Source organism: Thunnus maccoyii, chromosome 17 (assembly GCF_910596095.1).
Source record: "Thunnus maccoyii chromosome 17, fThuMac1.1, whole genome shotgun sequence".
Classification (NCBI taxonomy): Eukaryota; Metazoa; Chordata; class Actinopteri; order Scombriformes; family Scombridae; genus Thunnus; species Thunnus maccoyii.
In genome coordinates this window covers 11,585,308-11,611,495 of record NC_056549.1, presented here as the reverse complement: position 1 = coordinate 11,611,495, position 26,188 = coordinate 11,585,308, and the positions used below count along the sequence as shown (strand labels likewise).

Sequence of the window (26,188 nt, the reverse complement as noted above, 5' to 3'; positions counted from 1 at the left end):
TAATCCGTTTTAGTTACATAATCATGGCAGCACACCACAGTAACCTGCCCTAAATGATAATTATCTGATATGCCCTGGAAAACATATATAAACTAGAACATGCTATCATCCCTAAAATGTTTAATTTGATAAGAAACTTCATGGAAGCTAAATGTAGACCAATCACTCTGACATTATTGCAATTTTATGTTACTTTACTGCACATGATTTATTTGTATCACTGAAATTGATTATGAGTAATCTTTGGGTGTGACAAGAAAATAATAAAAGTTGGATAAACAGGGGCACTTCATGAAGGTTTTATGTCACATCATCTGAACTTTACACAGGCGTGTTGGCAAGAAACTGCAATATGTTTGCACCAGATCACATCCACTCATACTTAAATTACAATAAATGAGTCAGTATGATGGGTAGAAATTTGCATAAAAGCATGTTGTAAAATGTTTGGGCCAATATAATCTTTATACCAACACAAATAATTTTAATATAAATATTTTCTCCACCATCATGTATATCAGTGACACAGCCTGAATGATAGTGAACTAAGTATTAACTGTAGCGTCAAAGCTAATATAGTCGAATTAACATACTTTTTACAAGAATAGGAGTTGCAGGGCCGGATTAGATTAGATTAATTTAATCTGGTGCAAATTATCACCACCATGTGTCTACAATTTAACAGCCAATCAACATAAACCCTTTGAAATGTACCTACATCACTTCTGCTCATCACCAAGCCGTGGTTGTGATTGGCGTGACGTCATTGCAAGGGGTGTGGTCTGCCTTGAGAAGGAGGCCGCTCGGTGCACGTGGCCGGTCGAGTGTGAATGACCTCGTGCTTATCCAGCACATGAGGCCCTCATTTAAATAATGTGACAACCTGACTTAAAGGTGATAGAAAATTATTTGTACATACAGCAAAATGTCTTGACGTCACAAGGCTGCAGTATATGCTAAATTGAGTTATAGCTACAAGTAGCCTAAATAAATACATCAATAGCTACACATAAATATGGCCAATAAGTAAATAAATCAATAATTTAAAAACAAAAACAGTAAAAAGACGGAAATCTCTTTAACATAAGCAAATATTCGTCTAACAGAACAAGTTAAGTTTTATCGGCCAATCAGCAGCCAAACAAAGATACCCAAACATCCATTCAGCTGTGGGACTGCCCACGGTCTCTCTCTCTCTAATCCTATTAAATCAATTATGCACTACAGCAACAAAAGCATTCATTGATCTAATCATAAGACCGATGCAGGTTCAGATTAAACTAGTGATGTCATGCAGGCACACAGGAGCAAACAGCTGAGCTTTCTTTTCTTGCAAAATGCATCTTTGAGATACACATCAGTCCAGAAGTGGAGGAGAACTGCAGGAGCAGAGCTTGATGTGGAGAGACAGAAGAGAACAGCAAAACCCACTCAAGAGATTAGCGTCCACATGTCCCGGCAGCAGGAACACTGTCCGACTTTGTAAAGCTCTGTAGTTTGTCTCTGGTGGAGGTTTGGTTGGTGGGAGGATCATTACAGGCGCTCATTCAGCTCTTCAGCCTCTTCGCGCACACTCACTGGAGCTGGTTGACTTGTCACAGTTCTCGGAGCAAGTGCCACAAGGCTCCAAAAACAAAAATGCCTGGCGATGGGTTCACGATCAAAAGTCGCATCAGGAATTTGCTGCGATCTCCATCAATCAAACAGAACAAGAACAGGAAAGAAAATCTCACCAGCAAGGTATGCATGCATCACTCTAGAGTAGTTGTTATGCCTGGGTGAAATCACCTGACAGAAGGAGAAACACCCTGCAGCAATAACTATAATGCTGAAGGCTGCAGTTGTAAAATTTTACGAGTTTACAGTAATTATTAATTCATACAAACAACACACATGGAAACATACAAAATGCTTGTAATGAAGTAAAGTGACAAAATAAAACTGTACCTAAGCTACAAGTTGTTATTATAGTGGAAACCACTTCCTAATAAAGCACCTTTTATAAAGGGTTTATAAAATGAAACTAATGGCTTTATTAATGGTTAAAAAAAAAATAAAATTCTAAAGCTTTATACATAAGTTATAAGCCAGTAATGAGGACAACGTTTGGGTGGCCAGGTTGTGAAAATGTGCATTGACTGGTTGGACCATCAGCTGCAGAAGATCTATAAAAAATCCATTCAATAACACCTTATAAAGCATTTATTAATGGATTACTAACATTTATAATTACATTATTACCAAACAGAAAGGGGATTTGTCACAACCTGGCAGCCCAAATCATGTTCCTCTTAATGACTTATAACTGATCTGTTAACATTAGTAAATTATTTATTAACCATTTAATAAAAGGTGCATTACTAGAGAATATATACAGTAACTCTGATATATGAGAATGCTCACAAGAGTTTAATTGCTCTGGTTGCTTGCCTGACATTGTCTGATTTGTGATTCTTTTTATTAGTTGCTATATGTTGCTATATGAATGTATCACATGTGTGTTAGTAGGACGCTTCAGACTCATTCATATGTTGCTCCAGACTAATCAGTACCACTAACAGCTGCTTTATTAATCCAAAGACAGACAGACGACTTGACCTGCCAAGCCTTCTGTCACAGCTTCTCTTTGTAATTGATAGGTCAAACCTGATCTTTCACATCTGTTTTTTTTCTCTTGCATGTTATAACTACCCAAGATGAAATAATAATAATATTTATAATATAATTTTGTTTTGAGCTTGTTACATGACATTGTTATGTTACATGTTAACCTTATTTATTCAAGACACATATTTGCTCAGCACATAGAAAATAAGTCATTAAATAAATCAAACTTTAAGTGTCTGAGCAGACGTGTTTTAATACACTCACTAATAAATCCATATTACTGGCTGCAGTCAAAACCCAGAATCAACAAATTCCAGGGAATTATTTTTCACTAATTAGGTTGTTTTTCATGTCTTAAAAGTGACAAGAGTCTTAAAATGAGAGAGACTTAAATGATTTGAACAAAAGAGGTCACATTAGCTGACCCTTAGCCTCTTCGCATGTTGTTACCAAACCAATCTATGTCTGACTCTGATTAATTGATGCTTTCTTACATCGCTGTTTGAGTTCTGTATCTGTCAAGTAACTTTCAGTTCTCACTGTGATGAAATCCTCAACAAAAATCAAGTGGCTTCAGATGTATCCCTGCTTTGTTTCTCTACAGGTAACTCTGGAAAAGGTTCTCGGCATCACCGCCTCAGGAAACAGCGGTCTGGCCTGCGACCCCCGATCCGGACTAGTCGCATATCCTGCAGGGTAAGAAGAAAGGGAGAGACTATTTCTGCATCGTTATCTTGAGATCTGACCTTTGATTTATCAACACTCCATGGTTTCCCAGCTTCCTTATCATATCTACCTCACGCAGACGTTCAGTGTGCAAATTTCTGTGTGTGTGTGTGTGTGTGTTATCTCAGCACTATCGCAGAGGAACTGAGGAGGAGAGCTCTGTGGGCTTTCTCATCAGAGAAACTCCAAAGCTTTTTATTATCCTATCCTCAGGGAGGATTCCTTTGACTCTCTCAGTGATACACTGATTTAAAGAGTGTCGTGTAGTATTATTAAGTCTGTGCAAACAGTGACGCTGGCTGTGTGAGACGTGTGGGCTGCAGGTTGGTGTAGATGTACCGTGGCGATGCTCGGAGGCTTCAGAGCTGCTGCTCCACCGGGGTGAAAGCAGAGTTTAGAAACAAGCACAGTTGGTCCCTCGAGGCTGTAACAGAAACAGTGCACTGAGCCTCTTTTGTGTTGCTCTGAAATCTTCTGACAAAGCTGTATTAATACTAAGAAGGTCAATGGTTGACAAAAAAAAAAAACAGGAGAATTACGGCTGTTTACAGTATTGCTGTGTCTAGGAGGAGTGAATGTGTGTGATTGTGTGCAAGCATGTATGCACATGCAGTATGTGGGCATTTGTACGTGTGTATCTGGTCCTGAAGCTTTATACTTCCCAAACTGTTCACAGTCTGGCAATCCACCTACCGTCTCTACACAAGCTTTGGTACCAGGAATGCAGTTTCCTGGCATCTGAGCTGCAGAACTGGCAGCTCACTTTACAGCTGAAGCGTGGATCTCTGAGCTGCTCTTGAACAGGATGTACAGAACAAGTTTTATTAGCAGGAAACAATATAGTTATACCTGTATTATTTAAATATGGAAAAGAATAATGACATAAAAAGTGGATGAATCACTCATGAAAACAAGACTTAACTATGAAACATTCAAATCTTCAGTGCAAACACTAATACAAAGTAATGTTAGGTTTCATCACAAATAGAGAATATATTGTATTTTCTCAAGGATGCGCTGTCCTGCGGAAACCATGTATCTCTACATTATTGATCTTCCTGAGGAAAATAGCCTTGTTTTCTGCTTTGTTGGACAAAAATACAGATTATCTGAAACATTTAAAATCAGCAAATTTGAAGATTCAAGGTTTTCACAGGACATTGATAAATGTTTTCCATATGTTGTCGTGCATATTTTCAGTTTTTGTCTAACATCATATATTAAAATGGTGCTTGAAAGGCAATTGCTTATATATTTCACAAATGCTGCTCATTGGCATTCAACCTAATGTGCCCCACCTTTTGTAGCAGCATTTGTAATTCAGATTAACTTCAGCGTTTAAGTCCTTGTCCGTTAGGTGTTGACAAGCAGTATGTTCTTCAGAGTTAATAGATATATCATTAAATGAATGCCTGGGTACGGTGAGTGCAGTGCTGTTGTATTTCTTGCTGTAATCCTCTGAGAGTGCTTAAACAGGCCACAGAATAAAGTTTAATTACAGATCAACAGAGATTAGTAAAAGTAGGCTTATGCATATTTGTTGCTGCTAGAGCAAAGCTGTATGGATTCCTGTGTTATATCAGAGTTTAAATGTGTTTAAGGTCATGGTGTATGAGCATCAATGACAAAAATACGCTTAATGTTTAAGCAGTACTGTGAAATGTGATTCATTTGTTGACTTGAAAACTGTATTGTCTTCCACTCAGTTATGGAAAAGGGTTTACATTTCTTGCAAACACCTTGACTAAATAAATACATTTGGCAAATCACAGGGAAATTTTCCACTTACAAAAACTGTTACCTCAGCACAAATTATACATAACAAACATGGGTTTCTATATCTGTTCCAGTTCAAATATTTCTGTGGATTGTTTGGTTTAATCGCGTAATGAAAAACATAACTCATATGGAGAGTTTTGATGATGTTTTTTTTTCTTGTGTAGGTGTGTGGTAGTCTTGCTGAACCCCAAAAAGAACAGACAGCACCACATTATTAACACATCAAGGTGAGTTGAAACACAAACTGCATTTTAAAGAGAACAACATCAAACTGTCAAAACGACCTAAATCGTGAATCGCACTGAGCTGTCTTTCTTTGTCTGTCTCATCTTCGCAGAAAGACCATCACGGCTCTGTCCTTCTCCCCTGATGGCAGGTACTTGGTCACAGGAGAGGTGAGTCGTCAGTCTCGCTCCTCGCTGTCAATCTGCATCATTTCTTTGAGTCTGCAGTTGTCCTGTTTTCCACATAAATAGAACATTTTGTCTTATTTCTCTTTGCATCTGGACACAACACAGTTCACCTTTTATGTCTTTATTTATGTGCCTTTATCAGGTTAATATAACAGTAGAATCAGTGATCACAATAGATGATATTTATTTATATTTACTGCAGTGTTCAGCCTGTTAGAGTCCCTCAGGCTGCAGCAGGATTAAGTATACATTATGGCAGTTTGTTTATGATGATGATGTGTCTTTCTAGTGTTTACCGCCCATTAGAAGGAGTTTCAAGTGTTGATTATGTTTCCTCAACACAACACTCTGTCTTAATCTGCCCCAGCCAATCAAAGCCGATTTAAGACTTCTCCATGTAAGTGGATGAGCACTCAGTAGTTGCCATGACAGCAAAGACCAAAGTTCAAAAGACCAAATACGACAAGGTTAGGCTGTTCTGCTGCAGGGAAGGAAAAAAAGGAACTTGATGCCAATTTTTGTAGACTGCCAACATGCATGTATTTGAGTTTGAGAAATCAATTACAGACCACAACTAGCAAAGTAATACATGAGCAAATATACAGATCAAATGTTAATATTACAGTCAGCAGCCAGCATTGTTATGTTTTTCTTACCAGCTGTCTTCCTGTGATGAAAGCTGAGTGCATCACAGCTCTGATATAGCATTTCCTGTACGCCTTGAAAGAGGAGACGAGTTTAAGGTTTTTCTGAGTGAATGATCTGATAAGAAACGTCCCTCCTCACACACACTCATTCACCAAACAGTGGCTAATTTGCATGAAGGACAGGCTGACAGCAGACAGCCATATCTTTTTTTTTCTGCGTGTCTTTATTTATTCATTTCTGTCTCTTTTGTATGCGACTCAGTCTTTAGTTGATTGTAATCCATTTTCAGCGTCCTTCAGGCTGCCTTTCCTGTCACCTATTAACTCTGACCTTTGAAAGGTTGTTCTGTCATATTAGAATAAGAGACTACACAAATAGCCTGCTGACCTTTTGATCCCTGGGAGGGAATAATGTGAGCAGGTCAAAGGACAAGTAAACTGTACACAGTGAGCAGAGGTCAGAGGATAGAGAGGATAATCTCTCAGAGAGCAGGATTGGCAGACTGGAATGACAGGTGACTACTGTATGAAGCCTCTTCTCAGTGCATCTAAAAAATGGGACATATTATAGGACGTTTTTATCATATAGAGACAAGAATGACCAACTCTTTTCCCTCCTTTAACTCCATGTCCCCCTCTTTCAATCATCCACCCCTCCACAACCCTCTCACCTCACCAGAGCGGCCACCTACCAGCGGTGAGATTGTGGGACGTAGCAGAACGAAGACAGGTGGCGGAGCTCCAGAAGCACAAATATGGCATCTCCTGTGTGGCCTTTTCCCCGAACAGCAAGTACATTGTCAGCGTGGGAAACCAGCACGACATGATGGTCAACGTCTGGGCGTGGAAAGTATGTCTCACCCTGAAGTTTTAGCCTACAGTCAGCTCCTATTGCCAAAGCTGATGTTGCACCACGAGAACACTAGATAGTGTTTCTCATATTGGTCAAAGCTAGAAGCCGTTTACTGTAGCGTCTCCCTTTTTCCTACTCACTCCTCAAACAAGGAAGATTTCTTTGATTAACCCTATGCAATGTCAAGTAGTAGGATGCAAAATAGGTTACACCTCAGGGGGCGGACTGAAATGACATTCCTAAATGAACATTCAAGTGCATATTTCCTGTTATTTATGTTTTTCCTTTTCTGGGTCATACATAAAATCCCACTCAGTAAAATTAATGTGTGTTAGACTTACTGGATATCAATAGTAATAGAAAATTGTGTTTCATGCCCAGTAGCAAAATAGGATTTTACAGTATAATGCTATAAACAACAATCTCATTGTAAATAAAGGTATTTTTGTGAATCTTTGGTTTAAAAAAAAGTGTGCCTTTAAGACATTTTGTAGCACATAAATAAATTGCTTTACTTTACATATCTGTTGTTGTATTGTTCTCTTGCAGAAAGATGTAGTAGTGGCTGCCAACAAGGTGTCCAGTAAGGTGACAGGTGTGTCTTTCTCTGAGGACAGCTCCTACTTTGTAACTGCGGGGAACAGACATGTCAAGTTCTGGTATCTGGATCACTGCAAGGCCAACAAGGTATTAAAATAATGTCTATCTGTGATATTTTATTATTGCTGAACTAGAGAAATGTCTCTCTCCACTGTGCTAGTCTGATTTACATTATGCTGATATCTAAAATCTAAAAATAAAGATATCTTTATTGGTTTTAGTTTTAAGGAAGACTAATATGTTAGCACATAAGAGCACCTTATTCTGCACAAAACACACTGAACAAGAACTCCCACATGATGGTAAAACTAAATAAATAGTGGAAAATGAAGAAAAGAAATAGATAGATATATAACAAAAAAAGGAAAAACCATGTTGACAAATGGATGGGTACATGGCCAGATATCCAGGCAGTGAAGTGTTACAATATACCGCTTGATTAAGACTCATATGAGCCTCTATAGGGACGTCTGTTCAGATAAGTCCAAAGAGGCCTCTCTGCATGGTCTATGCACTCTCTGTTCCAGTGTAATTTAAGAAGGGGTCCCAAATTTTATGGAACATTGAGGGTTTGTCCTTGAGCCAATAGGTCATGGCTTCTAGTGGGATGACTTCTATTGTTCCTTGTAACCACTGTGAGAGCTTGGGAGGTTTGTCAGAGATCCAACAGTTATTATTTTAAACATGACACCAAAAAGAAATCTTTCAGCAACACTCATGCACACATTTCAAAGTTTACTGGGTTGTAACAGTGGATACAACCAGTGTTCTGCTTCAACCACCACAGTTTGTGCTTCATCAGCTAACCGTCATCCCTCTGTGGCATTTAGGCCAATGCTCCTGTCCCTCTGCTGGGCCGCTCGGGGCTGCTTGGAGAGCTGAGGAACAACTTCTTCTGTGATGTGGCTTGTGGGCGAGGCTCCAAATCTGACTCCACCTTCTGCATCACCTCCTCGGGCCTGTTGTGTGAATTTAACAGCAAGAGGATGCTGGACAAGTGGGTGGACCTACGGGTGAGTGACTGGCAGGGAAGGAACCAACAGGTTTTGTTCGGGCTCTTGTGCTACCGCTACTTTAAATCCTGTGAATCATTTTAGTCATATCAGAATGATGGAGGGGATATTCATTGAGTCATTCCATGCATCAGCTAACCTTATCTATATACAGTATCTTAGCTGATATGCAACACTGGGCTCTTTTAATGAATCAGTCTGTCATCATTTGAACAAAAAAATCACACTTTTTCCCCCTACGTCGATGCCTCATTTTTGTGTTTTAACCACAAAGATGCAATTTCTGAAATAAGCAATCAAAGTGTGATATGATTTTAACATGGTGTTGGAAAAATGCATTGAATGGGCTAATGAGGTCTTGTAATGAAAGATACTAATTTTTAGCTCAATCATGATGTCCCAGACTCCAGGGGTTCAATTTTAATAAAACCTCAGGGGTATGATTCAGTCTGTCAGTCTTTAAAGGAATAGTTTGACATTTCGAGAATGACGCATTTGCTTTCTTGCTGAGAGTTACTACTCACTCACAGTGTGTTAAATATGAAGCTACTGCCAGGAGACGGTTAGCCTAGCTTAGCATAAGACTGGAAAGAGGGGTAAATAGCTAGTTTGGCTCTGTCCCGAAGAAAAAAAAAGGCTACTTGCACCTCTCAAGTGTACTAATTAACATGTTATATAATTTGTTTGTTTCGTCTACACAAAAAAAAAAAACTTAAGTACAAAAGCGACAGGTTTTGGATTGGGGGCAGGTTAGCGTTTACCTATTCTTCGAGTATTTGTGCTAAGCCTTGCTAATCGTCTCCTGGCTGTAGTTCATATTTACTGTACAGACATGCAAGTGGTGTTGTTTTTCTCATCTAACTCTTGGCAAGAAAGCAAATAAGCATATTTCCCAAAATGTCAAACTAATCACATTATAGCATCAATTATGGAAGGTCACATTTCTAGCTTTGAAAGGCCATAAATGCTACTTGTTTTAACAAAACATGTATTTTGTTTTTATTGATTCTCTGGGTGTCCACATTGTAAATAGGTTATTTCATTAATTTAATTTACCTTTACCAGTGTTAACAGTATAAACACCGTGAAAAGTAGACTAAGATAAACACTTAGTTACCATTACTTTGGTTTTGAGTGTTGTACAGCCAGTAGTAGTTTATGGTCAGTGTCCAGCTGTGGTGTTAAATCAAGAGGGTGAAGATGAAGGTGCTCCTGCCTTCTGTCAGAGGATCAAAGAGGGATTAGCAACAAGGACAAGTACAGACTGTGTTTGGAAGTAGTCCAAGGAGGACACATTTATGTTCCACTGCAAACGTCTGTAACTTAACTGACAGGCAGGACTATTGCGGAGGGTAAACCCACCTACACTCAACTGTTACATATTTTATTTGTGGGGATGATATAAATATGTTTAATACCATCCATCCATCTATTTTCTGCCGCCTATCCGGGACTGGTTTGTGGTGGCATCAGACTGAGAAAGGGAAGCCAGACATCCTTCATCCCAGCAATGCCCTCCAGCTCCTCCTGGGGGGGATCCCAAGGCGTTTCCCAGGCTGCTGGAGGGACTACATATCTCTTCTGGCCTGGGAACGCCTTGGGTTTTATACAATAAAATACATTTTTCCTGAATCTGTAATAGAATTTGTGTTTACATTGGTGATTTTTCTAATGATGACTGACTCCAGGTTGCAGTTTATCTTCCTTTTTAAAAACTACTATTTATTTTACTATTACATTATTGTGTAAAGAAGGGACATGATTTCTCTATCTGTAAATTGTAGAGCTGTGTAATTAGAAGCAGAGAACATAGTAATGACGTGCCTGTTGTATCCTGTCTTGCCTTTGATAGACGGGCGTGGCCCAGTCTCTGTCTCTGTCTGAGGATATGATCTTCTGCGGCTGCGCTGATGGAACAGTGCGAGCCTTCAGCCCCATCGATCTGCACTTTGTCTGCACGCTGCCACGGCCGCACCCCCTTGGCTCTGACGTCTCGGCCATCACTGAGGCCAGGTGAGGAAGAGCTCAGGAGTAACACAGCCTTTCTTTGGCATCGATCCACTGCAGGATCAAATGCAATCTATTTATAGTTCTTCCTGTCTGAAGTGTCTCCATTTTACAGTTCAAACCTCTCTTCTGTTCCTGTTTTTTGACAGAAATATATCACTTAATTTTGAGAAATATGTTGTTTTTATTCCATGATCTTTACAAATGTATTCCATCTTCTCACCCATCAGCCACCTATTCTCCACCAAGACGGACACCCGCTACCCAGACTCCACTGCTGTTACCTACGACCCCGTCAGCAACTGGCTCAGCTGTGTTTATAGTGATCACAGTCTGTATGTGTGGGATGTGAGAGACGTCAACAGGGCGGGGAAGGTGCACTCTGCCCTCTTCCATGCTGCTTGTGTCTGGGACCTGGAGGTAAACACTGGCAGGAGGAAGTGAACAACACATCTTTAAGCACTGTGACAGATGCCATGTATAGACTGGATTCTGCTGCATCATCGAAAGATTTTCACAGCCAGCGACAGATGTTTGATGTGTCAAAACACCAAAGCTAGTAATTATTATACATGGTTGTGGTTCATAGAGAATCCAAGTCTACAGCACAGCACTTGAATACTATAAATTCATCCTGTTTAACTTGTGGATTTTGTATTCCTTGAACACCTACCCACCCATCTTCTATCTCATCCTTCCTCAGATGTTTCCAGATGTTCCTGGGGATATGGGTGCCGGTCTGTCATCAGGTGCATTTCTTACTTCTTCAGCTGATAACACCATCAGACTGTGGCACATGGAGGAAACTCATGTTCATTCTCAAAATATCCTCAGCAGTGTGAGTTGGCTGAGTGGCTTCAAACACAACAATGTTTTACCAAAGAAATGTGGACGGTTATTTTGTTATTTCATCTCTGTGTGATGGGTGATTTCTCTCTTCATCATTGCTTTGCAGGATCTCCTGAATATTATCTACATAGATGGAAACACTGCTGCCTTGCAGGATCCAGAATGTATGACAAATGTGAATGCAGACAAACTAGGGGATGGACAGGCAGCAGAGAGCAGGACAGGCATCCGGACCATCTGTGTCAGTCCAGACGGCAAACATCTGGCATCTGGAGATCGCAACGGGATGCTGAGGTAGGACAAGAAAAGGAAATTGAAAATGTGGACTATACATAAAGTCTGATAAATGTGATTCACTTCAGGTGACCTCCACCCCATTTCAATAAATGTGATGTGTATGTATCTTGTACAGAGTTCATGACCTCAGTAGCATGGAGGAGATTCTGAAAGTGGATGCCCATGATGCTGAAATCCTCTGTCTTGAGTACAGTAAACCAGAAACAGGTCAGTGTGTATATACAATATGTGACTGTGCTAATGACTAAAATGATGGCAAGCTTGAAGAGTGTTTGTGCATCGGCTCTACGTGCATAACTGTAACTTATTACTGTCAGGTCTGAAGCTGTTGGCTACAGCTAGCAGGGACCGTCTGATTCATGTCTTGGATGCTGAGGATGACTACAGTCTGGTACAGACACTCGACGAGCACTCTTCATCCATAACAGCCGTCCGCTTTGCTGGTGAGCCACTTGAGACTCTGTCAACATCTGACAGCTAATCTTTTCCTAATCCTGGCTTTCATCACCACTCACTCAAAGTCCCTCTTTTATTTCACTTGCAGCACTGCTTGTTTAAATAATAGATGACAACTATCCATGTGTAGTCAAGTGGAGCTTTGTTTGTATTAAGCAAAGCCTTTTCTGTTGTGCAATAGAGGTTTTTGCATTCTGTTGCCTCTTTCGCAATGTACATATTTGCATCAGTTTCTGCCTTGAATTTCTTCTTTCTCATCGTATGTTTTCTTTGTGCCGGGAGGCTGGAAAGATTTCTGTGATGCCTAATTTAAAGATGTTCTCAAAAAAGTTTGTCATCAAGGAGTATTTTTCTTTCTCTCTTGTTCTTCAGCTAACGACAACAAGGTGAGGATGATCAGTTGCGGGGCAGACAAGAGCATCTACTTCCGCACTGCACACAAGGTAAGACACGACTGACCGGGATCCAATTCATCAGTTCCCACTTTTTATCAAACATGTATCTTTCCACAGGTGGAATCATTTCCAGTAAACACACATATCTGCATAAGTGACAATGAAATCATGAATGCAATCACCTGTATACACCTAAACTAGAACTATATAACTTGTTGTATGTAATAAATTATTATATAAAGGAATAGTTCAACACATTCTCTCATTCGCTTTCTTGCCAAGAATTTGACGAGAAGATTGATACCACTCTCACGTCTGTATGTTAGATATGTAGCTGGAACCAGCAGTCAATTAGCTTGGCTTAGCATCAGGATCGGAAACAGGAAGAACCAACGAGCATGGCTTTGCCTAAAGGTGAAGAAAACTGCCTTTCAGCATCTCAATAACTCACTAATTAACACATCCATACAAAAACAAAACAAAAACAACAATTTACCATTATACTGGGGGTTATGTGCCGGAGTATTTCTCAGTAAGCACTTTAACTTCATGGAGTCTGGTTACCTGCCAATTTCTCCCAGCCAAGAAATTGTCCACCGCATAACCCTTTGAAAAACAGAAAATTATCCTCTTACTCTTAGGTTTTTGTACAGATTAAACAAAAAGATACATGTTAGTGAGTTTTAGAGGCGCTGGTAGGCAGTTTTTGTTACCTTTAGACTGAGCCAGGCTAGCTGTTTCCCCCTATTTCCAGTCCTTATGCTACACTTAGCTAACCATCTCCTGGCTCCAGCTGCATATTTACCATATAGATGTGAGAATAGCATTGATCCTCTCACCCAAAATTTCCTAGAATTTTCCTTTAATGACACAGTTTTGTTTTTTTTTTTGTCACTGCTTGTTTTGGTTCTAATCAGATGTTCCCGTCATTTTATGAAAGCAATTAGGCCATTTGAGTCACTGCTTCTCCTGCAGCTATTTTAAAATCACTGTAAATGGCTGACTTGTTGCCTATTTTTGATACAGAGGGACACTCTGGTACAACAGGAGAATCTCATGACACACCAAATAAAAGATTTCTCTGAAAATGCTCGCAATTGTGTAGCTGATGTTGGTTCAGGGCTCTTTGTTGCTTCATTGCTCCTGACTAAAATTATGTATTATTCTTTAAATCTATTTATCTATTTCTATTCTGCCTGTGAATACAACTCAACAGCAGGTCCCACAAAAGCAGAATTTGGACCACGAGTTGTATAACTAACTGTGATAAAGGAGACATCATGCTGCATTCTTTCCTCTAGATTTGCGTCTGGGTTACTGGGGCAGTTTCCTGTACAGCCAGAGTTGCATAAGTTACAACATTCTTCTTAAAACTTAAGACTCGATTCAGGCCACTGCTGTGACTCAGTTTTGTAGAGCACAATAAACAATGGCTTGTTAGTCTCAAGCAAAACTGCTCCTCAGCATCTAGATATTTATGGAGTACTCATTTTAGAAACTTGTTGTGACAGGCCTGTGTTCCCAGCAGAACGTAAATAAGCATCTTCTATGCTGTCGGTTATCGTGCTCTGTGTTTTCAAGGCTTCTAAATGAACCATAATAGTCTTCTGTTCGGACCATGTCTGTGTGATTGGATGTGCAAATGCTGATTTTCTATGGCTTAAACTTCAAAAAACTATGTGACCTATCATAACTAGCACTGAGTCTCTGATCCACATTTAATTTCCTCCAAATTATAACTGAAGCAACTACTATGTTCTTGGCATTTTAATCTTAACTGCTATTGATTCAATCTGATCTCTGCAGCTTTTAGATAACTTAATGCACTTTAAAGTTTGTTACATCGTTTGCAAACAATATCAATGCTTATATTTCATTACAGCTCCTGTTTAGCTCTCTGTGTTATCAGATGAGGTGGAGATTGGCTTCAATGGAATAAAATGCTAATTTTTGCATTACACTCAAAGTATACTTAATATTTTTGGATACTTATACTATACTTATACTACTATAAATAATAAAATAATGAGTTACATTATAATATATATAAATATAATATAAAAATCATTTGTGTGTACTGTATATACAATACTTACAATACTACAGAATGAGTTCAGAGAGCAGGAATGACTCGTTTCAGCTCTTTTTACTGTACAACCAGGTCCAGTAATGCAATTGTAATGTTAATATCTGGCTATTGTCAACATGTAAATTCATTAAAATTGCTGAAATGGACTGACACACTTTGTAGACTAACTGTATGCCAATTCAAATAGGAAGCCCTAAGCTGTAATTTTCAATTGACATGACTTTGATATCATAAGTCATATTTCAAATGCCGCATTTTGAGTTTGTATCTTATGTATTTGAGCTCTTTATAAGTTTTAATTAGCACATTTCTATGAAATATTGAAGCTACAGCTGTCCTCCTTTTCAGTAAAGCACTGACTGTGTTTCTTTTTGTTTTTGTCATGCAGACTGACAGAGGAACAGAGTTCAGGCGTTCTCACCACATGGTGAGGAAGACCACACTGTATGACATGGGTGTCGACTCCACCTGCAAGTACGCTGCTGTCGGCTGTCAGGACCGCTGCATCAGGTGAGTGTTGTTTTTTTTTAAAGTCTGTTTCTATGTTCTTGATTATTACAGTTTACAATGTGAAATACCTCTAAGTGAAGCTCACTTTTAAACATTTTGAGGTTATCTGTGTCTTTTCTTCTCCTTCTGTCTCCAGGATTTTCAACATCAGCAGTGGCAAACAGAAGAAGCTCTACAAAGGATCGCTGAGTGAAGATGGCAGTCTGCTCAGGGTAACATATATCTCCACAGAAAACCAAAAGCCATTCCTTTTGTGTCCATATACAGTATATGAACTATACAACTTTTGTATTTCGGCCTGGCAGGTTCAAATCGATCCCTCAGGTCAATATGTGGCCACAAGCTGCTCCGATAAAAACATCAGCATCTTCGACTTCTACACAGGGGAATGTGTCGCCACTATGTTCGGACACTCTGGTAACAGAACACACACCTGCACCCCACATACATACTTTTATAGCGGTAGGGAATGTGATTTTATCATTCCAGGGACCATAATCCCACTAACAAACTGACTTTTTTGGTTTTCAGAGATTGTCACTGGGATGAAGTTTACCAACAACTGCAAGCATTTGATTTCTGTATCAGGGGACAGGTGAGAGACACTCCTGTATGTGCAGTTGTGGTACCTCAGATTCTTTTAGACTCAGTGATGCTAAAAAAATAACACATACTAGTTATATATTTAAAATCAAAGATAAAATAACAATGGAATATCCAAATATGAATAGACTGAGTTCTGTGCCCAAATTAAAATCCTCTTCACCCTCTGCTGCTAGAGGAAATGAGTGGGGAAATGTGTTTCCAGACAGATTCCTCAATAGTCAAGCTGAAATGAAATGTTGAATTTTTAATGCCTGGATGCTTTTATCTCCTAGCTGTATCTTTGTGTGGCGACTGGCTCCGGAGCTGACAATCAGCATGAGAGAGAGGCTCTGCCAGCTCAGACAAAACCCAAACACACCGCCATGCAAGACCTCCAGTCTCAGGTAATGACACACACCACCTGCAATTTCTAAGGACCTTTCATTATATTGAATCATATTTATACCAAAAACGACTCTTTTACTGTGTTACTCCAGGCGAGAGGTGTACAGCGCCCCGGCTTTGGGTGCTCTGTCCTCTGACAGTGATCACGAACACGATGAGGAGGACGGAGCAGAGAACGAAGACTCCAACGACCAAGAAGACAACATAACCAACACTTCCTTTGACAGCAGCCACGGTGAAGAAGACACAGGTAATATCTGAAGAACTGACTGAGAATAAAAACACAGTGGTGACCCTAATCCAGATGTTGATCAAGGAAATTAGGAATGTCTTCCATTCAGGCTCTAGAAACCATGACAAGGAGTGTCTGTCCTGCTGTAGTGTCCCTGACCTTTAACCTCTCTGTTGGAGAGCAGCAGGATTTGAAAAACAATCCAGGAATAAAATGATCCTGTAATTGTTTCTAAGCTTCTAATTATTGTGCTCTTTCATACAATAGGTGGCTCAGATGAAGGACAAGACTGGGAGCTGACAAAGGTAGGTGCCTTAAAATGAATATTTTTTGGAAATACTAAATATGAAGACACATTGTCATTATCAAAACCTTCACATTACCATTTTTACCTTGCTATTCCCATAAAAATAGACTGGTCAGGCAGCAGAGGCTCTCTGGATAATTCCAGTGTACATTTTTAACAATTTTATAATAAAATATGTGTTTCATAGCAACAAGCAAGGTAGAAAAGCTTTTATCTAGTGTTTTGAATGGCCACTTTGTCTCCCCTTAATTCAGTTCCTGCTAAATCAGAAACATTTTTACTAACACTATGTAATATTCAGTAAATGCTTTAAATATGCAGAATGGACAGTTGATGAACAGCTCAGTCCTATCTTGTATCTCTTTAGTTTTCTCTCTGTACTTCAGAAGGAGTGAAGTGGCATAAGGATCTCAGGCTTGACTCTACCACGAGTGAGATTAAATCCTCTGTGATGTTACTAGGGGGAAATTCCCTGCTGAGTCTTAAAAGCGATAAAAAGTGATGTGAAATCCATTCGGCAATACAGTGGAGTGGGAGGGCTGAAAACTAGAACTGGGAGAAAATGACAATTTCAGTACTTGCCAAATTTAATGTGTGATATTCTTCATTCATGCATCCTTTTCAATAGAAATCATGGTTCAGTCGACTTGTTTGTTAACCTCTTTGTCACTACACTTTCTTTCCAGCGTGGAGTTGTCGGCCAGGTCACTCCTGACTCCGCTAAGCGTCCTCGGAGGCGCTGGTCTCATCGTATGGGCTCTCTGGAGCTGATAGTTAAATCCATGATGGACCTGAGGCAGCTGGAGACCTTTGCTCACAAGAAAAACCCCAACTGTCCCCCATATGACAGAGAAAGACAAAGCATGTCCAGCCTCCAGGATCCCATGGTGTGTATGGATGGATATACGGCTAAGACAGAGAGAAATGTCAGTGTTGAAACAGGCCTGCGTGTGTTCTGCCTCTCACTTGAGCGCTCTCCCATCTCATTGTCTCTCTTACAGCAGCAGTTGGAGGAGAGAGCTAAGCGACATCGGCCCTGGCCACACGCTGACTGGTTGTCCTCACACACATCCAAGGGCATCAAGGGGACGGACGGAATAGTGCTCTACCCTGAGGAAAACGAAGATGATACAGGTCTACCGGGCAGGTAAATCACTGCCCAGCATACATGGATTCACCTAAGTGATCACAATAACACAGGAAAAGAACAAAAGTGCTTTTCTATTCTTGGTTTAATGTTTCCCACTCCTCCCCTGCTTCCCATTGTTTCCACCTCTCTCTGTTTTCCTACGTCAGTGAATATTTGGTGAAGGAGCAGCACTGCAGGATGCAAGGGCGAGCAATCCGCAGTGAGAGCCAGGACAGCCGCAGCCCAGACAGTGCCTGCTCTCTGGGCTATGACAGTAGAGAGTCCAGCCCCGAACATGTCCTGGATGGTGAGATCTTACTTTGATGATATTAATGAGACATAATAAAAGAAAAAATATTAAAGATGATGAGATTAATTTAACTCTCCATAGAGTGAAATCACAAGAACACAAATATTGAGTATTAGCGTTAAAGCCACTATGTGTACAGTTTGAAAATGTCTGACTTTAGCACCCCTAGTGGTAGTACCAGAAAATGCAATGTGACCGACTGCAATGCACTGTTTCCCAGCCTAGACTGCACAAATCTCTCATTTGTCTACAGATATCACATAAAAATTCTGCACATACATGGCTTTAAGTAATGTTCTTTTTTTCTCGCTGCAGTTTTCAGTGAGCGTATAGTGCAATAAGCTTGAATAAAACAGGCAAACGTCTGAGGAATATTAAATAGATGTCAAAGTCACCCTTGTATGCTGTATTTCAGCAGTTTTGTCTCTGTATGTTTGAAGTTATAAATGTCTTCACAAAGTGTGTCAAGTGCTAGATTTAAAATGAAAAGCTAAAATCTACATGAAAGCCATGATATCTCTTCAACATACAGTACTGTAAAGCTGATACCCGCAGAGAGGGATTTGAGCACACTGAGTCCAGGATTTTTTTCACTTTCAGACCTGATGGAAATATGTCAGATAATACTACCGCGTAAGCCTCACTGTTCTGGCTGGTCATTTGTCAAGGATTAGGTGATACCTGGTAGATGTACCAAGGTCAAGGGGTTTTTTTTTGTCTCACTTGTGCCTCAGTTGTAACTGTTCCTCCTTTCTGCTTTCAGATTCTGTAGATGTGGAGTCCCTGAGCCAAGACAGCTCTGATGAGGAGAATGAGGAGAGGGAGGAAGAGGAGCTAAAGGCAGAATTGACCAGTATGGACGAGGCTCTGAGGACAGTGACTGATGCTGCTGAACACTGCCAAGAGGATTTTCTTAAGCAGAACTTTGAGACACTGGCAGACAGCTGCAGTGCGGGTAGGAGAGGACAAACATTCACATGTAGCCTTAAAGGAATTGTTTAATGTTTTGGGAAATACGCTTAATCACTGTCTTACCCAGAGTTAGCTGAGAAGAATGATACCACTCTCAGATGTATGTATGTGTTATCGTTCTTCTTATCTAAGCATTAATGTGAACAATTTCTTTAAACAACCTTACATGCAAGTAGATGCACAAGCAATATCTTGGTTTCTTTTTCAGTTTCTGTATCTCTGTGTTTTTCCTCTCTCTCTTTCTCTATTTCCCTCTTTGTTTCTTTCTAATGCTTGATGTCCATCCACAGCTGAGCAGAGCAGAGTCCCACGGCTCAGTATGTCTTCACGCTTCCTGGCCAGAGGACATAATAACAGGTACCGTTGACCACTGTGGGTCCACTGTGCGTCCAGTGTGGACGCATAGCTATAATTACGAACCCATGTGGACTCATGCACACTGCTCTGCTAAACCATCTGTGTACCTTCCTGATCTAGGGAAGTTGTCAGTTTAAAATGGGTATTTTTTATTTATTTTTTTGTCTGTGAGAGGAGGATTGGTTTCTCTCATGCAGGTTTTTACCTTTTTATTTGTATTTATAATGCAGGGTAGATGACAGGATTGTTTGACACAGGAGTGTTTGGAATTTGCAGCGAGACATTTAACTCCATGGTTTAAAGAATGGTTTGACATTTTGATTAAATAAGTTTATTCCCTTTCTTTAGAATTAGATTGATACCACTCTAATGTCTGTACAGTAAACTACAGCGAGCATCTTGTTAGCTTAGCTTAGCAGCAAGAATGGAAACAGGGAAACAGCTCGCCTTGCTAAAAGTAACAAAATCATAGCACTTCTAAAGCTCACTAATTAACATGTTATAACTTGTTTATTTAGTCCTTGTGTTTTATAAGGGGGTTATGTGCCAGAGTATTTCTATGCAGGACAAGGTAGCTAGACAACGCAGCTGTTTCCTGTTCTAAGCTAACTGGTTGTAGCTTCATAGTTACTGTCTCTCTGCAAGAAAGTTAATAAACATATTTTCCAACTACTCTTTTAACTTACTTTAGTGGAATAGGCTACATTGTGTATTTTACTCATTTGCTCCTCTAACTCTGTGATGACTTCTCTCTCCGTAGGGGGGTACCTCAATTTGCCAAAGTGCATGGAAAGGGACAAGGCAGCCACTCCGCTAAGCCCCCAGTGTCAAAAGTACGGCCCTTGATGGAAGATGGCCAGAGCAGAAACACAGAGGACAAGACCCCTGTGTCCCCTGGCAGGATCGAGCAGCCAAAGTAAGAAGAAAACATAGACTACATAGCAGCGGCATGGATGGTGTATTTTTAGACATGTTCCGCTTTGACTGACTTGGATTAATGAATCATAAATGCAAAAAAAAGCACAAATGGCACTTGGTTTGTGTAAATAATTATAAAACTTTAATAAGTCCACATGGAAAGAATACAGTACGACACGTGCTGAACAAGGCTATGATTTTTAGGCATTTTTACACAACCTATATATATTTTCAAGACAGTGATGTTTCTTACAGATTAATAATGCATAGAGGTAAACAAAGGTGAGTGAAACTAAACTCTAAAAATATAATTTAAAAAAAATATGCACATGCGAATACATTTGAGTAATTTATAACAGTGGAGCCACAGACACAAAAGAAAATGCAGAAATCAACACAACTCATATTTCTGCTTGTTTAAGTGTCAAAACGAAGAAGTTGTATGCCTCAATAACTGTGTGTGCAGTGGTCCTAAATCTGTGGGGTTGCATCTCAGCAGGTTAGATGCTGTTGCTACAGAGAGAGACTGTGCTCCCACCCTAAGACCCCAGAAAAAGAAGACTTCAGGGTCCCACTTGTGGAGGTTGTCCAACCCTCCAGCTAAAGCTCCGATGCTGCTGGACAGAGCGACGTGTTTACAGAAATCTCACTCTGCCCAGGACCTGGCCTCAGACCGTACGTTTCATCATCACTCCATTTTTTTTTTACTATACATTTGCTACTGTTTCTTTAATAATGATCTTAGAGTTTTTAATGAACTTCATTAGTTCCATTAGCTGCATATTGTGAGACAGTTAAACTGCCTCAAGAGTGCATTTAAACATAATTTGGTTTGCAGATTCCTCATTTTCTTTCAAATATACAAAATGAGTTAATTTATTTTTCCCTTATCTGACTGTGAGTAATTACTTTGAAGTCATGAAAATTAATTCATGACAATTTCACACAATGCAGTTAAATGTTCTTTTTCATCCTTTCTCCAGCTCATCACTCCCCTGTGCCCTCTAGTGACCGAAGAGAGTTGCGCAAGAGACCTCAGCAACTTTTCCTGGATCATGACATGCCTAGGCCTTCATTCCACTTTTCCTCCCCCTCCTCTGGGTCTCCACAGTCTCCTCAGTCTCCTCTACCCTGGGAGAGCCCCAAACTCAAGCCCCAGCATTCCTACATGAACCCAACTGCCAGCTCCATGGCCAAAAGCAGCCGCTCCTCGTCACTGGGCGAGGATATCCAGATGGGAATTCCACCTAACTCCCCTTCCTTCCCCAAAGGCAGGAGATTGTCCGGGGAGCTGGAGGTTGAACTTCCCCTGCTCACCTCGTCTCCTGTTACGGCATTCCCATCCTCTGTCTCTTCACCATTGTCCCCCTTATCTTGTCCTCTACCCAACAGTCCCTCCCCAACTGTCCCCCATCGCACTGCTACAGTTTCACCAAATTCTAGTCTCCCTCAGAACATCCCGCCCTCTCGCATCCCGCTTCCCAAGCAGCCTCTCAGCCCTCGCCGCAGTCTCTGTCTAGAGGTAAAACCGAGTTCAAGCCTGTGTGGAGGCGCGACGACGAGGGCTTCTAATCCTAACATAGGCCCTGGATGTGATGTTGCATCCACCGCAGTAAATAAACAAGGTGAGACAGCGAGCCTTATACTATAGATGTCACACACGAAAATACAACTAAGGAAATAAAAAGCTGATTACATGTGTGTCAATTTGTGTTTATCTTGTTGTCAGCTCTGGGAAGAAATCTGTCTCTAAGTTTGGATCCTTCTTTGTTAAGTTCACTACCAGTGAAGCAGAGGAGAGAGTCGGTGTCTGAGAGGTACATTTTTACAGCACTTATTAACATTTAAGTACTTTTCTGACAAGGACAAGAAGCTATAAGAGTATTGTTTTCCCATTAGTCACATTTCCACCTAACTGAAATGCACTTTTCTGTATTAAAATATCATCAAACAATAATTACACAACTGCCTTGCAGATGGGAGTGTTGCAGTATTGAGCAGATTTTATAGATATTTGTTGTTTTCAGTCCATTCTTTTAATTTGATTCATCAGATTGAGTCTAACTGACACATTTTTTCACCTTCCTTCCAGTACCAAGGAGCCAGGACAGGTGGCTGTGGCTAAAGAGTGCCCTCTGGTGCCCGAACAAGCCTACACATCGATTGCTGACCCCCAGCCAGGTCTCGCTTTCCAGAACCCTTTTACTAACCTGTCCGTCGCTACCACTCCTCCTCTTCATCAGTCCATCTCTTCACACTGCTCACCCTCTGCCTTCCGGCCTGCTTGTCAGTCTCCTTGTTTCTTTCGTGTCCCTCCGTCTTTCGTGCCGCTCTCCTTATGCTGTCAGTGCTGTGAGAACAATGGTGAGTTGAGGAGAGACTGGAAAGTCTCTTTTTTATTTTTCCATTAGTGAAGGAGCAGGATTGTTCTGTCTGACCTTTGCCCTCTGACCTTTTCTCTAGCACAACCATCAGGCCAAATGTTCCACTTGTATAAAGAGATAAAAATCTAAATGGCTGATTACAGTTAAATTTATACTCCCTTGAGGATAAACTCTTTCCGCTTAGTACCCCTCATATCAATCATGTCAACTTTGTAAACAAGATATAAAAATGTGGTATTTCCCTTTGAAATTAAGGGATTTCATGAGCAATAAGCCATCAAGCAAGCTCCCATAGTTTCACCGTATAATGCTAAAGATGCTACAGCTGAGTTATCAGTGAACTGAAGTGCCGCTGCAGATTTTTTTCTTCACACTGCTCACGTACTGAGTCAGCAAAGGTAGCTAAAAGAGTTCAAATGCAGAGGTGAATCTTAAAATAACTCATTCTGTTGTTCACACTTCTGTACCTGCTGTCTTTAGGACACCAACCGCCCAACAGAGGCAACAGGTCTCATTTCATTTCAATTGAATTTGAAAACACAGACACCATAAATGCCAGTGAGTGATATCCAGTCCACATTTGTACCCACATCTGTGTTTTGCTGGAGGATATAAACTGTGAAATCATTTTTCTCACTTTCACAGCTTGCACAGCCACTGCTCTTTGGCTTTGTACTGCAACCTCCTCATGTGTTTATTTTCTATAGTTTCTTTCTTGCTACCAAGTTTTGTCTTTTTTATTTTAATGCTCCTCAACCTTTCGTTCAACATTTACTATGCGTGTACTTCACTCGGTAACAGTGTGTGTTTGCGTGTGTGTATAAACTGTACTGTATGTGCATCTTTGTGCACACTCTGACTTTCCACATGCTGCGCTATACTTGAAAGAGTCCTTCTCTCTCTCTCTGCAGATCACTCTATCACCTTGGAAACTTGTAGGCAGGCTGTTACTGAGCTTCACAACAGTCTTAGGACAACAATCATGCTCTACACTACGGTCAGTGAGCTTGTGTATCTGTGTGTGTGTGAAAATGAGAAAGCAAGGAGATGGGGGGACGGAAGGGGGATTAAGACAGTGTGACAGGAAAATATAATCAGGAGAAAGATAGGGCTAAAGAGAGATAAGAGGGAAATAGGTTAAAATTATTTCTCACATATTTTATGCCTATTCTTTCTGCCTCTCCCTCTGCTCTTATTATTATAAATTGCCTACATATGGAGAGATTGCTATTGATATCTATATTTATACATTTTTATAGCCTCACACCTTTCATAATGCAGTGTTTTTATACTATTGCTGCTGTTTGTACATCTCATCTTTGCTGAAATTCATACTACATTTTCACACATACATTTTTACATGAGTGTTTTGATATTCATTCCATGAACTTGCACACATGGGGTTTTATATTTTATCTGATGAAGAGATGAAAAAGCGATAAACGGTCTCACTCATTGCCTCACTGACTGCTTCATCCTGTACATGGATGTGTTTATTAACACCAGGTGCTACACTGTGGCCCAGAGCCCACTGAAGATCAACAGGAGATGAAGAGCATCCTGTCCGAGGCCCTGTTCACAGTTAAGGCTGAGCTGGACTCCCTGCCATATCCCAACTCACAGTGCGAAGAGGCCCGAGGGGACCAGGAGATCAAAGGTGAAGGAGATAAAGCCCTGGCTCTGCTGGAGCAGTACGCCGAGCTGCTGCTGAAGTCAGTGGAGAGAAGGCTAGATACCAAGACCTGAGGAGATGGACTGATGTTTGGCACAACTCGGTAGCACTCTGAATTGCACATTTAGTTATTTGCACAGAAATCTTTTGATAATTTATTTAAAGACTGAAGGCAGAAAGAAATGAATGTTGGGAATTATGCCTGAAAAAAGTTTGCCTTATTTTTCAAGCTGCCATAGCTCTTCTTTGTCTGTTTTCTACTTTTGAAATCAAATTTTATAAGCAGAATGAATTACAAAATGTTAAAAAGAGAGACACTAGAGGGAGAATGATGAAATCACATGAAGAGCACAGGTAGACAAAAACTAGTGAAAATATGTTGTTGGCTAAAGACTATAATTACATCACAAAATTAATTATTCCCTGTATAAGTGATTAACACAGTCAGTGATCCTAAGCTTTTGAATCCTATTTTATGATGTTTATTCAAAGAGACATAGACATTACAGAAGTTACAGGTTTGGTAATGGATAACAAGCATCCTCCAGTTGCTACAATATATATAAAAGTAAAGGACAGAACAGCGTCCTGATGATATTACTCTACAGCCTTACTACTGGGAGTAAAAATGTAAGATTTGTCCTAAGGGTGGCATTACAGCAAATGGGTTATTAAAATCAAAAGGTTTTATGCTCTTTGAGAATTTTTATGAAAATATATTCAATCAATATATTCTCCATTAGTCTGAAACACTGATATTCTGGTCAATTTAATAACACACAATGAAGTGAGGTTTCAAAACGTAAAGACTTAGGCCTCTTGGAAACAGGTTATGTACATTTCTATAATGATCTGCTAATTGAGTTTTGTTGAAATCTTGTGTTAATGGAAGCTTTTGCCTGATTGTGACACTAGAGAAAAGGTCAGGTGCTCACCATGACTATACATATTCATACCAGTGTTCAGTCTGGTCAGTAATGTTGAATAGGTGGACCTGGACTGACATCAGCATCCTGTTTAGGAACTAGCTAGTGATGCTAATGTTCAGGTTTAGGGTGAAAAGCCTATGTTTAGGTAGAAGGCTGAAAGATTGTATCAGATGAAGCACCCAGGAAGATGTTTTGTTTAGGCTACCTCAGTCATGTCAGCCATTCATATGTTAGTGCCAATGGTGTCAACCTTGTTGCAAAGCAGGTGTAACTTTAGAGCAGTTTTCACTGCTTTATGTAAATCATTCATAATTGTTGTTCTTCCTTTTCTTAGAGCTGATTTTGATGTTACACTGGCATTTTATATTTCTCTGAAAGAGATTTTTTTCTCTGTGTTACTGTCATACAGTTTCAAACTGTTGCACTGTTCTCTGATAAAATAAACAATAGAAACCTTGAATATGATTATTTATTTGTGCCCGAAAATTTCAATTTATAAGATCTGCAGTTTAGATGAGTCCATGGAAATGAGCCATTATAAACCCCATTGTTGTTTTCAGGCAATACTGGTACATGTTGTATTTTCTATTAGTAGCAATTTAATAAAATATAGAAGAGATTGTACACAATAAATACAGTAGCAGTAGTAGCATTTTCACACTGAAAAACAAAGCTTTGTGTGTATTAAATTGTTTAGCTGTGTGGCAGAAGAAGTACACATTATGGAATGAGCGCAGCTCATATCGT

General features: G+C 40.0%; 1 protein-coding gene across 5 annotated transcripts; it reads left to right on the top strand.

Moving 5' to 3' along the window:
• The first annotated feature begins 51 nt into the window (after positions 1-51).
• On the top strand, positions 52-25,901 carry LOC121882071 (mitogen-activated protein kinase-binding protein 1-like). 5 transcript variants are annotated; one of them, XM_042390043.1, is made up of 33 exons: positions 52-1,740; positions 3,212-3,303; positions 5,277-5,339; positions 5,450-5,507; positions 6,852-7,022; positions 7,575-7,712; positions 8,456-8,638; positions 10,491-10,651; positions 10,876-11,065; positions 11,349-11,483; positions 11,601-11,788; positions 11,907-11,998; positions 12,109-12,234; positions 12,620-12,690; positions 15,120-15,241; positions 15,378-15,453; positions 15,547-15,658; positions 15,773-15,836; positions 16,120-16,230; positions 16,324-16,481; positions 16,731-16,768; positions 17,457-17,657; positions 17,775-17,917; positions 18,067-18,206; positions 18,973-19,164; positions 19,472-19,538; positions 20,299-20,454; positions 20,953-21,131; positions 21,440-22,081; positions 22,186-22,273; positions 22,549-22,637; positions 23,752-23,837; positions 24,347-25,901. In XM_042390043.1, exons 1-33 carry the CDS (start codon positions 1,639-1,641, stop codon positions 24,584-24,586), a joined length of 4,674 nt encoding a protein of 1,557 aa, XP_042245977.1. In that variant the 5' UTR covers positions 52-1,638; the 3' UTR covers positions 24,587-25,901. The 5 variants fall into 5 exon arrangements, with proteins under 5 accessions (XP_042245977.1, XP_042245978.1, XP_042245976.1 ...); XM_042390044.1 differs by having other exon boundaries at positions 17,772-17,917; positions 20,956-21,131; XM_042390042.1 differs by having other exon boundaries at positions 17,772-17,917.
• Positions 25,902-26,188: the final 287 nt, after the last annotated feature.

What these genes read in the sequence shown, in the direction of transcription:
- LOC121882071 (XM_042390042.1), top strand. Translation starts at nt 1,639, where the DNA reads ATGCCTGGCGATGGGTTCACGATCAAAAGTCGCATCAGGAATTTGCTG. An exon ending in GATTGCTGACCCCCAGCCAG is followed by an intron (nt 22,638 to 23,751) that starts GTCTCGCTTTCC and finishes CTCTCTCTGCAG; the next exon opens with ATCACTCTATCACCTTGGAA. An exon ending in CAATCATGCTCTACACTACG is followed by an intron (nt 23,838 to 24,346) that starts GTCAGTGAGCTT and finishes TATTAACACCAG; the next exon opens with GTGCTACACTGTGGCCCAGA.